The 15323-nt window shown below is 42.0% G+C and overlaps 1 protein-coding gene across 2 annotated transcripts in view; it reads left to right on the top strand.

Annotated features, from left to right (window-relative positions):
* LOC308528589 (protein adenylyltransferase SelO-like) overlaps positions 1–15323 on the top strand; it is a gene marked incomplete at its 5' end in the record, with an annotated part of 67419 nt that overhangs the window by 18121 nt on the left and 33975 nt on the right. For both annotated transcript variants that reach the window (XM_081104274.1, XM_081104275.1), the window contains 5 exons: positions 6692–6779; positions 8206–8275; positions 9622–9694; positions 12823–12906; positions 13590–13719. In XM_081104274.1, the coding sequence (XP_080960400.1) occupies positions 6692–6779; positions 8206–8275; positions 9622–9694; positions 12823–12906; positions 13590–13719 (445 nt within the window). The remainder of the gene's footprint in view (positions 1–6691; positions 6780–8205; positions 8276–9621; positions 9695–12822; positions 12907–13589; positions 13720–15323) is intronic.

Genomic DNA, 15323 nt, shown 5'->3' on the forward strand with positions numbered 1-15323 from the left:
GCCGCTGCCGGCCTCTGAGCTTGCAGTTTGAAACATTGTTACAAATATAGAAGCTAAACAAAACCCCAGAAACCTGCTTTCAGCCAGCCGGGATCTCAGAGCTGGAGTTGAAACAGTGTTTCAATTATAGAACCCAAACAAACCAGATACCTGCTTTCAGTAGCGGAGGCCTCAGAGCTGGAGCCAAGCCTCAGAGCTAAAGCTGGCCCAGAATAAAAAAAAGAAGAAAAAAAGGAGCAGTTAGGAGCTTCAGTCACCCGCCTGCCTGAAAACAGGCCTCAGCCCCTCACCCAGACTGGCCAGGCACCCCAATGGGGACCCCCACCCTTAAGGGGGTATGACCAGCTGCAAACAGCCATCATCCCCTCATCCAGGCTGGCCAGGCACCCAAGCGGGACCCCCACCCTGATCCAGGACACCTTTCAGAGCAAACCAGCCGGCCCCCACCCGTGCACCAGGCCTCTATCCTATATAGTAAAAGGGTAATATTGCCTCCCAGCACCGTGATCAGCGGAGCCACAAGGCCTGCCGGCACCCGGATCAGCATGACAGAGGGCAGCGCCCAAACCCCCTGATTGCCCTGCGGCTCTGTGTGTGACAGGGTGCGGGGCCACAACCTCCCTATCCACCCTGCTCTGTTCATGACAGGAGAAGGCACCCCAACCCCCTTATCAGCCCTGCTCTGTGCCTGATAGGGGGGAGCTCCCCAACCTCCTGATCCCCCTGTGGCTCTGTGTGTGACAGGGTGCGGCGCCACAAACCCCTGATCGGCCCTGCTCTGTTTGTGACAGGGTAGAGCCATAACCTCCCCATCGGCCCTGCCCTGAGTGTGAGAGTGGTGGTGCCCCAACCCCCTGATTGGCCCTGCTCTGTGGGTGATAGAGGGTGGTGCCCCAACCCCCCTCCCACCCCCATGGGCCCTGCTCTGTGTGTGACGGGGTGGAGCAGCAACCTCCCCATCAGCCCTGCCCTGAGTGTGACAGGGGGGAGTGCCCCAACCCCCTGATCCGCCCTGCTCTGTGTGTGACAGGGGGCGGTGCCCCAACTCCCCTATCGGCCCTACTCTGTGAGTGACAGGGGGGAGCTCCTCAACCCCCTGATCGGCCCTGCTCTGTACGTGATGGGGGAGCTCGCCAACCCCCTGATCGACCCTCCTCTATGCGTGACAGGGTATGGAGACCCAACCCCCCTGATGGGCCCTGCTCTGTGCGTGACAGGGGGCAGTGCCCCAACCCCCTGATGGGCCCTGCTCTGTGCGTGACAGGGGGTGGCGCTGCAACCTCCCCATCTACCCTGCCTTGAGTGTGACAAGGGGCGGTGCCCCAACCCCCCAATCGGCCCTACCCTGAGCGTGACTGAGGGTGGCATCACAACCTCCCGATCCGCCCTGCTCTGTGCATGACAGGGGGCGGCGCCCCAACTCCCCAATCGGCCCTGCTCTGAGCCCGACCAGGGTCTGCACCTAGGGATTGGGCCTGCCCTCTGCCACCCGGGAGCAGGCCTAAGCCAGCAGGTCGTTATTTCCCGAGGGGTCCCAGACTGCAAGAGGGCACAGCCTGGGCTGAGGGACCCCCCTCCCCCCCGAGTGCACAAATTTTTGTGCACCAGGCCTCTAGTATATATATATTTTGATTTCAGAGAGAAAGGGAGAGAGAGTGAAAGATAGAAACACCAATGATGAGAGGGAATTATTGATTGGCTGCCTCCTGCACACCCACAGTGGGGATCAAGCCTACAACCTGGGCATGTGCCTTTGACCAGATTCAAGCCTGGGACCCTTCGTCCGCAGGCCGACACTCTATCCCCTTAGCCAAACCGACTAGGGCACCAGAGCACATTTTATGTTCTTTATACTTAGTGTATAATATGTTTTGATAGGATTTTCATTAAAAAAAAATCCCCCAACGTATTTATGTTTAAATGAATTAAGGGTTATATATATATATTTAAATATTTTTATTGATTTGGTGGGGGGGAAGGGAGGGGGATAGAGAGATAAACATCCCTGAGACAGAAACATCTATGTTGCCCCTTGTACACCCCCTACTTTTGATCAAACCTGAAGCATGGGCATGTACCCTGACCGGATTTGAACTGGTGACCCCTTGGTTCATGGGTGAATACTCAACCACTGAGCCACACTGACTGGGCAAGGCTTATGTGTTTTTATGGTATCTCTCCCCTTTAATTTAATCTGGATAAAATGAACATTATTGCACACAAGCCTATAACAACTATGCAGGTCTTTTTGTTAATGGTGATTGGAAATGAGAGTCCATCCACAGACTGTTCATATGATGGAAACACTGCTTACTTCTGTGGCTGTGACTTATATATATTGTTAATGTGAATTCCAAATCACAATCTTAATGGTTTCAAATAGTTCCCCGTATTTCTCCTTTTTAGGCCATTACTAGAATTTCTATATCTAAATGTTCACATATATACAGATAGTTTGATTGTGCTTTTATGCTATTTGCCCAGCAGCCACTGTGGTATATTGAGAAAAGTGCTGGACAGGCAAACAGAGTATGTGACCAGCTCTGTGGGAATTGATTTGTCACTTGGAGCAAGTTACATTCTGGCCCTGTTTCTCTATCGAAAATAAGGCTGTTAGATTAGATGATACATTTTGTGTCTTTTAGTGCTATCATTCAGTGATTCAATGCCCATTCATTAAATAGACATTAGAATAATTTATTGAGCTCTTATGTTTTCTAAGTGACTACATTTTTATTGCTCAAAAAACCCCCACATGAAAATAAATGTCTAGATTAATATTGTGAATACATCCTGACTATACGGTAATTCAGTCAATCCAGAAAATACTTATTGACCCTTTTTCTGTGCCTACCATTGGATTAAACTCAAGGTGTCCAGGAATAGTGAGTATATATCCTAGTCCTTAGTCTCCATAGAGAAAAGACTTAGATACATGGAACAGATGAACCATAAAAGATCTGAAGTCAGTAACAGGGGGAACATTTTAGCTTTATGGAGGAAGTGGGAATTATCTTTTAAAATATATTTTTTAAACTTATTAATTTTCAGAGAGAGAAACATTGATTTGTTGTTCTACTTATTTATGCATCCATTGGTTGATTTTTGTATGTACCCTGACTGGAGATCAAAACCGCAGCCTTGGTGTATCAGATGATGCTCTAACCAACTGAGCTACCCGCCCAGGGTTGGGAATTGACCTTGAGTATAAGATTAGGAAAGATTTCAGGATGGGGTGAAGAGGGTGTGAGGTAGGTATAGCAGGGGAGACCAGCACAAAGGCCCAGAGGTAGCAGGAAGTCTATTGAAGAACAGCACCAACAAAGCGGAGCCCCTCAGATAGACTTCACCTTGATATCTAAACACATGTAAGTACAGCATTTCCTAAAAGCAAGAAACAGGAATTCTATTTATTAATTGTATTACTAACGTCTATAATCAAAACAGAAGGCAGTTATACAGAACTACAAACAAACCCAAATACAAAATGCATAGATTCACTTTATTTCTTCAGTGTATTCATAGTTAGAACATATGCAAACGTTTATTTATTTATTTTTAATTAAATCTTTATTGTTCAGATTATTACAGTTGTTCCTCTTTCCCCCCCCCATAGCTCCCCTCCACCCGGTTCCCACCCCCCCCTCCGCCCTCATCCTCCCCCCCCCCCACTGTCCTCATCCATAGGTGCACGATTTTTTTAATTTTTTTTAAAAAATATATTTTATTGATTTTTTACAGAGAGGAAGGGAGAGGGATAGAGAGTTAGAAACATTGATGAGAGAGAAACATCGATCAGCTGCCTCCTGCACACTCCCCACTGGGGATGTGCCCGCAACCAAGGTACATGCCCTTGACCGGAATCGAACCTGGGACCCTTGAGTCCGCAGGCCGACGCTCTATCCACTGAGCCAAACCGGTCAGGGTGGGTGCACGATTTTTGTCCAGTCTCTTCCCGCATCCCCCACACCCCTTTTCCCCCCAAGAATAGTCAGTCCACTCCCTTTTTATGCCCCTGATTCTATTATAATCACCAGTTTATTCTGTTCATCAGATTATTTATTCACTTGATTTTTAGATTCACTTGTTGATAGATGTGTATTTGTTGTTCATAATTTGTATCTTTTATCTTCTTCTTCTTCTTCTTCCTATTCTTAAAGGATACCTTTCAGCATTTCATATAATACTGGTTTGGTGGTGATGAACTCCTTTAGCTTTTCCTTATCTGTGAAGCTCTTTATCTGACTGTCAATTCTGAATGAAAGCTTTGCTGGATAAAGTAATCTTGGTTGTAGGTTCTTGGCATTCATCACTTTGAATATTTCTTGCCACTCCCTTCTGGCCTGCAAAATTTCTGTTGAGAAATCAGCTGACAGTCATATGGGTACTCCCTTGTAGGTAACTGAGTTTCTTTCTCTTGCTGCTTTTAAGATTCTCTCTTTGTCTTTTGCTCTTGGCATTTTAATTATGATGTGTCTTGGTGTGGTCCTCTTTGGATTCCTTTTGTTTGGGGTTCTCTGCGCTTCCTGGACTTGTAAGTGTATTTCTTTCACCAGGTAGGGGAAATTTTCTGTCATTATTTCTTCAAATAGGTTTTCAATATCTTGCTCTCTCTCTTCTTCTGGCACCCCTATAATTCAGATGTTGGTATGCTTGAAGCTGTCCCAGAGGCTCCTTACACTATCTTCATATTTTTGGATTCTTTTTTCATTTTGCTTTTCTGGTTGGGTGTTTTTTGCTTCTTCGTATTTCAAATCTTTGATTCTTGTGATCCTGTAGTCTGCTGTTGGAACTCTGCATAATACCCTTTATTTCAGTCAGTGTATGCTTAATTTCTAGTTGGTTCTTTTTCATAACCTCGAGGGTCTCACTAGATTTCTTGAGGGTCTCACTACATTTATCAGCGGTCTCACCAGACTTTTTGAGGGTCTTACTAAATTTATCAGTGGTTTCTAGAAAGTTCTTGAAAAACCTTAAAAGTGTGGTTTTGAACAATATATCCAGTCGTTTGCTTTCCTCCATTTCTGTCATTTGTGACTTGTTTCTTTGTCTCCGCATTTTGGCTGCTTCCCTGTGTTGATAGAGTGGCTTTCTGTGCTAGGTGTCCTATAGGGCCCAGTGCCTCAGCCTCCCCAATTACCTGAGGTGGACACTCTTGGTGCACCCCTTTGTGGGCTTTGTGCACAGTCTTGTTGTAATTAAGCCTTGATTGTTGTAGGTATCACTGGGAGGAATTGACCTCCAGGCCAATTGGCTGTGAAAGTCAGCTGTGTCTATGGTGGGAGAACTTCTGTGCTGAAGACACCCTTCTGGGGCAAGACTTGCTTCAGTGGGGCTTTGGTGCTCACTGAGTCTGCCCCCTGAGTGTGTCCCTTATGGATTTGAGGAGTTGTAATTGGATGGTCTCACTCTGACCACTGGGTACACTGGCTCTTGGATCTAAGGAGATGCTAATTTAGCCTCTTCCTGAGGCTACCCAGCAGGAGCTACTAAGAGATCTGCAGATTCCCCTTCCTTGTTTGGGGTTTGGAGGTGCCCAAATGAGGCCCAGCTGTGAAGCAATGCAAGCTGCTGTGGGGCCTTGGGCCTTCTCTTGGAAGTTCTGAGTCTGTCTGGCCCAGCTGCAGTTTGTTAGGTAATTTTCAGATTGCAAAGGGCCAGGGCATTCATATGCAAAAGCCTCTGCCGCAGCTTGAGTGGGGCAGGGTCTCAGGGAATCAACAGGGCGGAGCAAGCAGCTATGGCTGATCCTTGCAAACATTTATTTATTGAAGTTAACTTTCAGTTAGTTACACAAATGAAAGGAACTTGCAGGGACTATGCCATAGAAATCTATACTTATAATAGGATAATATGCAAATTGGTCGGGAAGCTGTCACTTAATGACCGATTAGCAGGCTGAGTCCCCACCCCCTGCTCTGTATCGAGACATGAGTCTTGTGTCCCCGACCCCAGCAACAGCCCCGGGATGTGAAGCTCGCGTCCTCGTCCCCTGCACTGGCCTGGGGACTTGAGGCTTGTGTCCCCGACCCCGACAATGGGTCCTGGAACGTGAGGCTCGTGTCCCCATCCCCCCTGTGCCAGCCCAGGAATGTGAGGCTTGTGTCCCTGCACCCTCTAATTAATTCCCTTTTAATGTGCACGAATTTTGTGCACTGGGCCACTAGTAACTCAATAATTCACTAACTCACAATTGAGGAGATAGTGGGATTTTGATGTTTGGAACCTAATGATTTAACTGAGCAGTCTTTAGCTAGGTCAGAGCCTCGGTATTTCTGAAAGTGTTGTGGCTCCTAACATTCTAACTGATTCAGGCTTAAAGAAATATAGAAAAAAATCCTTGATCCTTCCAAGGGTATAAGTTAATTGTTTTTCCAATAAGATACTGAATTCTTTTTTATTAAAATAATTTTATTTTTTAAGAAAAGCATTTAGATCAGCGGTTCTCAACCTGTTGGTCGCGACCATTGGAAAACACATATAGCATATCAGATATTTACATTACGATTCATTACAGTTGCAAAATTACAGTTACGAAGTAGCAATGAAAATAATTTTATGGTTGGGGGTCACCACAACATGAGGAACTGTATTAAAGGGTCACGGCATTAGGAAGGTTGAGAACCACTGATTTAGATTATGTTTGCATAGTTTGAAATAGTTTATGCTGAAATAAATGTTTCTTTTGCAGGTGCAGTAGTGCTTCGCGTTGCAAAATCATGGTTTAGAATCGGATCATTAGAAATTTTGACTCATTATGGTGAACTGGATTTACTAAGGTTAGAAAATGACATTTGTTAAGTGGTAGAAGACAATTGAAAAATGCTTGTTTATGTGTTGGGAAGTTAACTTGTGTGTGTGGGCCGGGAGAATGGGGGGGAGAGAAAAGCAAGCAAGAATTTATTGACTGCAGCAAAAATATACTTAGGACAATGAAAGAAGGAAGGGCACAGAAGAAGCAACAGGAGAGCCTAGGCTGGGCTGCTTTAGCTCACGGGGAAGTCAGAGAAAAGGGGGCCTTGGAGACAGGTTCAGGCGGTTAGCCCAGATGGAGCTGCTGCTGTCCATTGCTCCCCTGGTTGCAAGTCTCATGGAGTCCCTTAGAGGTTACGGGATACGTGCCTTTGAGGAAAGGAGAGGGGGAAGGGAATGGCATGGGCATGCTCCCTGGAGGGAGAGCACCCAGTTAAATATTTTTGGTTTTCAATAAATAAGTATACTTATTTTATTTATTTATTTATATAATTCTCATTAGAGGATATGTTTTTATTGATTTTAAAGTGGGGGAGGAGATGGGGCGGGGAGAGAGAGAGAGAGAGAGAGAGAGAGAGAGAGAGAGAGAGAGAGAGAGACAGACATCAGTTGGCTGCCTTCAGTGTGCTCCCCGACTGGGGATCAAACCTGAAACCCAGGTATGTGGCCTGACCGGGAATTGAACCAGTAGCCCTTTGGTGCATGGGACAGTACTCAACCAACTGAGCCACTCTGGTGGGGCTGTTCTGTTGTTTTTATACTTTGTATATATTTCCATTATTGCATGTATTGTGCTGTAATGTCATTATTTTTTATATGTTATCCTCTAATCAACTATATGTTTTTTGAGGGCTGGGTCTGAGTCTTATCCTTCTTCTTCCTATCACTTGCACAGGGCTTGTAGATATTTCATGGATGTTTATTGAGTTAATCTGAATTTGTAACATAATAAGATGGAATCTAATATGATGTTAGAAACATTTTTCCAGTTTTGATTAATATTGAGGAAATATTTCTCTATTGCTGTTTTGGGGGTAGAGTCTTATTTTAATTTTTAAAAATTTTAAGTGTGAGCCCTAGCTGGTTTGGCTCAGTGGGTAGAGTGTCGGCCTGCAGACCAAAGGCTCCCGGGTTCCATTCCAGTGAAGGGCATGTACCTTGGTTACAGGCTCCTCCCTGGCCTGGGCCCTGGTCAGGGCTCATGCAGGAGGCTACCAATCAATGTGTTTCTCTTAAATCGATGTTTCTCTCTGTCTTTCTCTCTCTCTTCTATTCTCCCTAAAAATCAATGGAAAAATATCCTCAGACGAGGATTAACAAAAAAATTTAAAATAAAATAACATTTTAAGTGTGGAATCTAATGAATTAATGAATTGCAGGGTGGATTTAGGTGATTGGATATTCAATACTGTATTCTGAGGAACACTGATGCTATCTCCTTTTAATTTCCAGGACATTATTAGATTTCATCATACAGGAACATTTCCCCTCAGTAGATATCAAAGAACCTAATAGATATGTGGTAAGTTTATATATATTTTTAAATATATTTTTTTATTGATTTCAGAGAAGAAGGAAGAGGACAAGAGAGATAGAAGCATCAATGAGGAGAGAATCATTGATCGGCTATCTCCTGCACATCCCCCACTGGGGATCGAGACCACAACCTAGGCATGTGCCCTGACCAGGAATCAAACCATGACCTCTTGGTTCATCGGTCAATGCTCAACCACTGAGCAGCACTGTCTGGGCGGTGGTACGTTTTTAAAGAGAAAGAGCAATACTTTTGCTTTCTCTCATTGGCCAGCCAACATTAGTGGTTACACCTTAGGACTGAAAAAAATTCAGTTAGGCAAGGAAATACAGAGCATCATGAACATTTTAGAGGAACATAAGATGAACCACTTCATAAATAAGGCATAGATAAGAAAGTTGTTTCCTTTGAAAGTTATCTAGAAGAAAAGAATAGGTGCTACTACATCCTAAGTGTATACATTTTTGTTGTTGTTAATCCTTCCACAAGGATACAATCAAGGTTTGGGCCCTTGACCAGAATCAAACCCAGGGCCGTTTGGTCCGCAGGCTGATGCTCTATCCACGGAGCCAAACTGGATAGGGCTGTATACATTATTTTCTGAGAAGCATTTATAAGTTGATCACATATATTCTTCTCTCACCCATTATATTTCTAAAATAGTAGTTCTAAAGTAAACATAATAGGAAAATGTGATTTTCTATTTTTGTGAAAAAATTTTTATTCTTTTAAGAGTCACAGAGAAGAGAATCCATTATTTTTCTTGGTGACTCATTTTAAAGTTTATTAGTTCACTTCACTTACATTTAACTCCCTTGTGCTGAATTCTGATGCTTTTTCCTTTTTTTGTTAATCCTCACCCAAGGATATTTTTCCTGTTGATCACTAGAGAGAGTGGGGAAGAGAGGAAGGGGAAGAGACAGAGGGGGGAGGGAGGAGGAGGAGGAGGAGAAGAGAGAGAGAGAGAGAGAGAGAGAGAGAGAGAGAGAGAGAGAGAGAGAGAGAAAGAGAAATAATCAATGTAAAAGACATCCATCAGTTGCCTCCTACACCCCTGGCTGGGGATCGAACCTGCAACCCAAGTACATGCACTTGACTGGGAATTGAACCTGAGACCCTCTAGTGTATGAGCCAGGCTCTAACCACTTAACAACACCAGCCAGGGCACTTTTTCTTTTTTTTTCATTGGACATGGAGAAAGCCTGGTCATCATGCTGTGTATGAGCCTTTTATATATTATTTCTAATTGAATAATTTTATATTCTTCCATATATAATTTCTATTTATTTAGTCATCTGTTGGCTAACCTTTATAAAATCTGAAATTTTCTTTAGGAATTTTTTTCCATTGTGGTATCTGAGACGGCACAACTGATTGCTCTGTGGATGTCTATTGGTTTTGCTCATGGTAAGTTATCTATTAATGTTTCACTCTCTGATGAGAAAGTAGAATGCATCTGTAGAGGCAGAAGACTTTTATTTATTTCAAAATATTCCTGCTGATGGACTTCTTAACATTTATAACATACTAGAGGCCCAGTGCACAAAATTAATGCATGGGAGGTGTGGGTGGCTCCCCTCAGCCTGGCCTGTGCCCTCTCGCAATCCGGGACCCCTCGGGGGATATCAGACCTAAACCGGCAGTCGGACATTCCTCTCGCAACCGGGATATTGCATGCACTAGTGACCATACTTTTCATACAAGTGAAAGGAATCTTGCTGTTGTATAGGCAGCTACATTTTTTTTGCCCTGAGTATAAAAAGTAGTACATAACATAATCCTTTTGAGGCAGTAGTACCATTTTCCTCCATCTTATGGGTGGAAAAACTGAAGCAGAGAGAAGTTAGGTAATTGGCTTTGTCACACAGTTACAAGTGTCAGAATCAGGGCTGACCACAAAATGTGCAAGCCAGAGTCCATGCATGTCATCGCTGCATCATCCTGTTTTTTCAGTGTTAGAATAGCCTTGCCAGGTTTTAATTTTTAAATCTTAAGAGACTGTTCCCATTATATAGGGTATGGTCCCTAGGCCTGGTCGGCGATCAGGGCCATCTGTGGGGTGACTGGCAGGCAGGGCGATGCGGGGGGCATTGAGTGTCTGATCCCTGGTGATCAGTGCACATCATAGCGACCGGTTGTTCTGCTGTTCGGTCAGTTTGCATACTAGGGTTTTATCATATAGGATGAGTTTGTTTTTAGCAACAGAGAAACAATTTTCTCATGTTTAAAGTGGTTTTGAATTGCTGAAACCGGTTTGGCTCAGTGGATAGAGCGTCGGCCTGCGGACTGAAAGGTCCCGGGTTCGATTCCGGTCAAGGGCATGTACCTGGGTTGCGGGCATATCCCCAGTAGGAGATGTGCAGGAGGCAGCTGATCGATGTTTCTCTCTCATCGATGTTTCTAACTCTCTATCTCTCTCCCTTCCTCTCTGTAAAGAATCAATAAAATATATTAAAAAAAATAAATAAAGTGGTTTTGAATTGAATAGTGTACATAAAATAGAATAAGAATGACCTTATGAGTATATATTTAGATTTCCTTAAAGGTATTTTTTAAAGTCTTAATTATAAAGTACTGGAGGCCCGGTGCATGAATTTGTACACCAGTGGGGTCCCTTGGCCTGGCCGGCCTGCAGGATCGGGCTGAAACCTGCTCTCTGACATCCCCCAAAGGGTCCCAGATTGCGAGAGGGCGCAGACCAGGCCAAGGGACCCCACAGGTGCACGATCAGATCTGGGGAGGTATGCGGGAAGTTGGCCAACTGGGGAGGGACCTCAAGAGGGCTCCAGGGCATGTCTGGCCTGTCTCGTTCAGTCCTGATCGGCCGGACCCCAGTAGCAAGCTAACCTACCAGTCGGAATGTCTGCTGCCTGGTGGTCAGTGCATGTCATAGCGAGCGGTTGAGCGGTCTTAGCATATCATTAGCATATTATGCTTTGATTGGTTGAATGGATGACTGGATGACCAGACATTTATTTATTTATTTTTTTAAAATATATTTTATTGATTTTTTACAGAGAGGAAGGGAGAGAGATAGAGAGTCAGAAACATCGATGAGAGAGAAACATCGATCAGCTGCCTCCTGCACATCTCCCACTGGGGATGTGCCCGCAACCCAGGTACATGCCCTTGACCGGAATCGAACCTGGGACCCTTCAGTCCCCAAGTCGACGCTCTATCCACTGAGCCAAACCGGCCTCGGCTGGACATTTAACATGTTAGGCTTTTATTATATAGAATTACCTGCTTATGGTAAAGAATTTAAAATATTGGTCATTTTAAGTTCCATTCTCTAGGATAATCATTAACAATTTCATATCAAGTTTTCTAGACTATGTTGATGATATTCGTATGTCTCTTACAAACACAGCAAGTTAGCATCGCAAGGAATATCTGCCTGAACTATGAATAACTGAAAAGCAAGTTCTGTATATACTAAGGCCTCTGGATAAATACCAAAGGAGGACTCCACATTGCAGAACTTCTTGAAGTTGGCTTGCAAAATTTCTTGAAACTGGCTTTAATTTTCTCACATGCTCTGTATCTCTCTTAGGGCTGGATGGGAAACAGGGCAGGTGTTTCAGAGTTTTTGCTATTATGAACTGGGTTGCAGTGACCACCATGAAACTACATCTTTGTAGTCTCAAAGATGAGTTTTTAAAAAATTTTAATACGTTTTTGTTGATCTCAGAGAGGAAGGGAGAGGGACAAAGAGATAAAAACATCAGTGCTGAGAGGGAATCATTGGCTGCCTCTCCCTAGGGATCAAGCCCACAACCGAGTCATGTGCCCTGATCGGGACTGAATTGTGACCTCCTGGTTTGACGCTCAACCACTGAGTCTCTGAGGCCAGGCTTGAAGATTAGTTTTTTAAGTAAACCCCCAAAAGCGGAATTGCTGGGTTAGAGAGTCTGTACATTTAACATTTTGATAAACAGAACCATCTTCCTCTGAAAAAGGTTGAAACCCTCTCTATTGAATACTGTGCCACCATGCCCAAGAACCCATATTAGGCTGGTGTGTCCATGGCCTCCTCCGAACCCACACTCAGCCCCCATTCATGAGCCCTGCACCTAAGCGGTCTTTCTCGCCCCACCTCCCACACTGCTTGTGGTCTGCAACTCAGTATTATTAATGTGGGTAGGTATCCACATTTTCATCTTTTCCCCTTCTCACAGCCTTTGAAAATTAATTTTATTCCTTTACTAGTCTCAGTTCCATTCCAAATAACACATATTTTAAACAACTGCTAGAAATTGAGAATAAATAAGAGGAAGTTTTATTTCTTGGGACTAAAGTATTGAAAATCTTTGGGGACAGAGGAGTATAAAACAAAAGGCTACATTTATTTTTAAAATATAGTTGTAATATAAATTTTTGTCTTCTTTAATTAAACTTTTCAATTGATAATTAAATTTTGCTTCGTTCTAAAAAAAAAATGCTTTTCCATGACCTTTTCCATTCTGGAAAATTTTATACGGTTAAAAAATGCTTTTGTTATTTTATCATGTTTTTGGAAATTTTTGTTGTTTTAGGTGTTTGCAATACTGATAACTTCAGTTTGTTATCCATTACAATTGACTATGGTCCATTTGGTTTTATGGAAGCCTATAATCCAGGTATGTATGATTTATATGTATATATAGATACCTTATTTCACAAGGTTATTTTAGATAAACTGTTATAGCTAGTACAATGATGGGGTAGTAAAAGAATTGAGATCATTTGTAAAATGGTAGTTTTGTGTTGTACTCAATCTTATAGGTGCTATAGGGATACAAAAATGAATTCTTTGTAACTCCTGCCCTTAAAGAATTACATGTTAGTGAAGATGACCTGAAGGACAGTAGGGAATATGTTGTCAGACAGACGTGAGTTTGGTTTCGGGCATCTGACCCTTAACGGCTCTGTGCCCTTGGATAAGTTAACTTAACCTCTCACTTACTAAGCTATAAAATGGAGGTAACACTAATATAATACTTGACTGTGGAAGGATGAGAGAGGGCTTTGTGGACAACATACTACTTGAGTTGGAGTTTGAAGTCTGTATTTGATGACCTGGAAATTCTTGTAGGTTAGAAATGTATTCATCTATTAGGCACATATTCACATTATAAAATATTTTCATGTGCATGGACATTAAATATTTATATTACTTTTGAGTTAAATGTTTAATGTTAGAAAAAGTTTTACCTAATAAATAGAAATTTATTAAGTTTAAATATAAATTAAAAAATGAAGAAAACAGCTCTTTGTTGTAATTATCCTTACTATATAAAGATAGTATTTTTGTGTTAAACAGATTTTGTGCCAAACACATCTGATGATGAAAGAAGATATAAAATAGGAAATCAGGCCAATATTGGGATGTTTAATTTGAATAAGTTGTTACAAGCTCTAAACCCATTACTGGATCCAGGGCAAAAGCAGCTGTGAGTAAATCCTAAACCTACTAATTAAATCTGTGTGAAAATATATTTGTAAAATGATCATTTTTTATTTTTATTGATTTCAGAAAAGAAGGGAGAGAGATAGAGATAGAAACATCAATGATGAGAGAGAATCACTGTATGGCTGCCTCCTGCATGCCCCCTACTGGGGAAAAAATGATCATTTTTGAAAAACAAGAAAGTGACATTTTGAAAACCAGCTTATTATTTAGTCTTTATAAACTCCATATTTTTCTCTAGTTCAGTTTTGTTTTTTTTCCATAGTTACCAGGATAAGTTGTTTTCATATTTATTGCTTTTTAGATGTGAAATTTTAATTTATTTATTCTTTGATCTAAGAATTATTTATCACTCTTTCTTAATTTCTAAGTAGTCGGACTTAATATGTCCATATTTTTGTGATCAAAAAATATGTTTGGTAAAATCTGCCGTTCAAAATGCGCTAAGGATTCTTTATAGCATAGCCTTGCTTTACCTTAAGAGTGAGGGCCTAAAAAAAAAAAAAAAAAAAAGAGTGAGGGCCTGAAGCAGCCACCGGGTCCCGGATTATGTTAGGATTTTGTTGGTCTACCACTGGACATTGCATTTCTTGAGGGCAGGGACCACATTTTATTCATTTCTGTGTCTCCAATGTATTTGCTGGAAGATAATACATATTTTGTTTTACACTCTCCTCTCTACCTCCAATAAAAAATTTACAGTACAAGATCCCAAGTGGAAGACAAGGCATATAGTTATTTTATTAATCCCAGGTAGCAAAAAATTACTACAATAAAGATTTTAAAAAGTTTATATCCATACATGATTTTCTTAATTAACTAATTAATTAATTAATTAATTAATAACTATATTGGTAATACAGTCACATAATTAAAAATCAAAGTGATATAAGATGATATTCATTAAGCAGCTTTTATCCCACCCTAGTCTCTGTTAATTTTATATCTCTTTAGCTCTGCAGAGTTCATTCAGTCATTCTACAAATATTTATTGAGGTGCTCAGTATGTGCCAGACACTGTTGTAAGTGCTAAGGGGATAGCAATGAATAAAACAGCACAATAATTGTGCCCTGATAGTGCTTACTTTTGGTGGGAGAGACAGTCAATAAACAGTGTAAATAAGTTATGTAGCATATTAGAAGGAGTTAAATGCTATAGAGAAAAATAAAGCATTAGGTAGAGTATAGGGAGTATAGGAAGGAAAAGAAAGTTGGCAGTTTTAAAGGATGGTCAGCAAAGAACTTGAATAAAGGCTCAAAGGAGTAACAGGAGCAAACGATGCAGGTATTTACAGGCTAGGGAGTAGCCTGTGAAAGGCCCTGAGGTGGGAGTGTGTGTGTGTGTGGGGGGGGAGGGGGGCGGGGGGGGGGGACGGTGTTTAAGGAACAGCAAGATGATTGCAGTAAAATGAGCAAGGGGAAGAGCTGTAGATGAGATCAGGAAGGTAAATCAAGCAGAGCTTCAGAATGTGTTGAGTTTTTGTGTAACTGAAAATACATTTGAGAATGTTAAGAAATAGAAACTATTTGTTTAAAGATGGGCTTAAGGTTAAAAACTCTAATTTTTATATTTTTATGAAAGATTTC

This window comes from Myotis nattereri (genome assembly GCF_964212035.1).
Source record: "Myotis nattereri genome assembly, chromosome: 1".
NCBI lineage: Eukaryota > Metazoa > Chordata > Mammalia > Chiroptera > Vespertilionidae > Myotis > Myotis nattereri.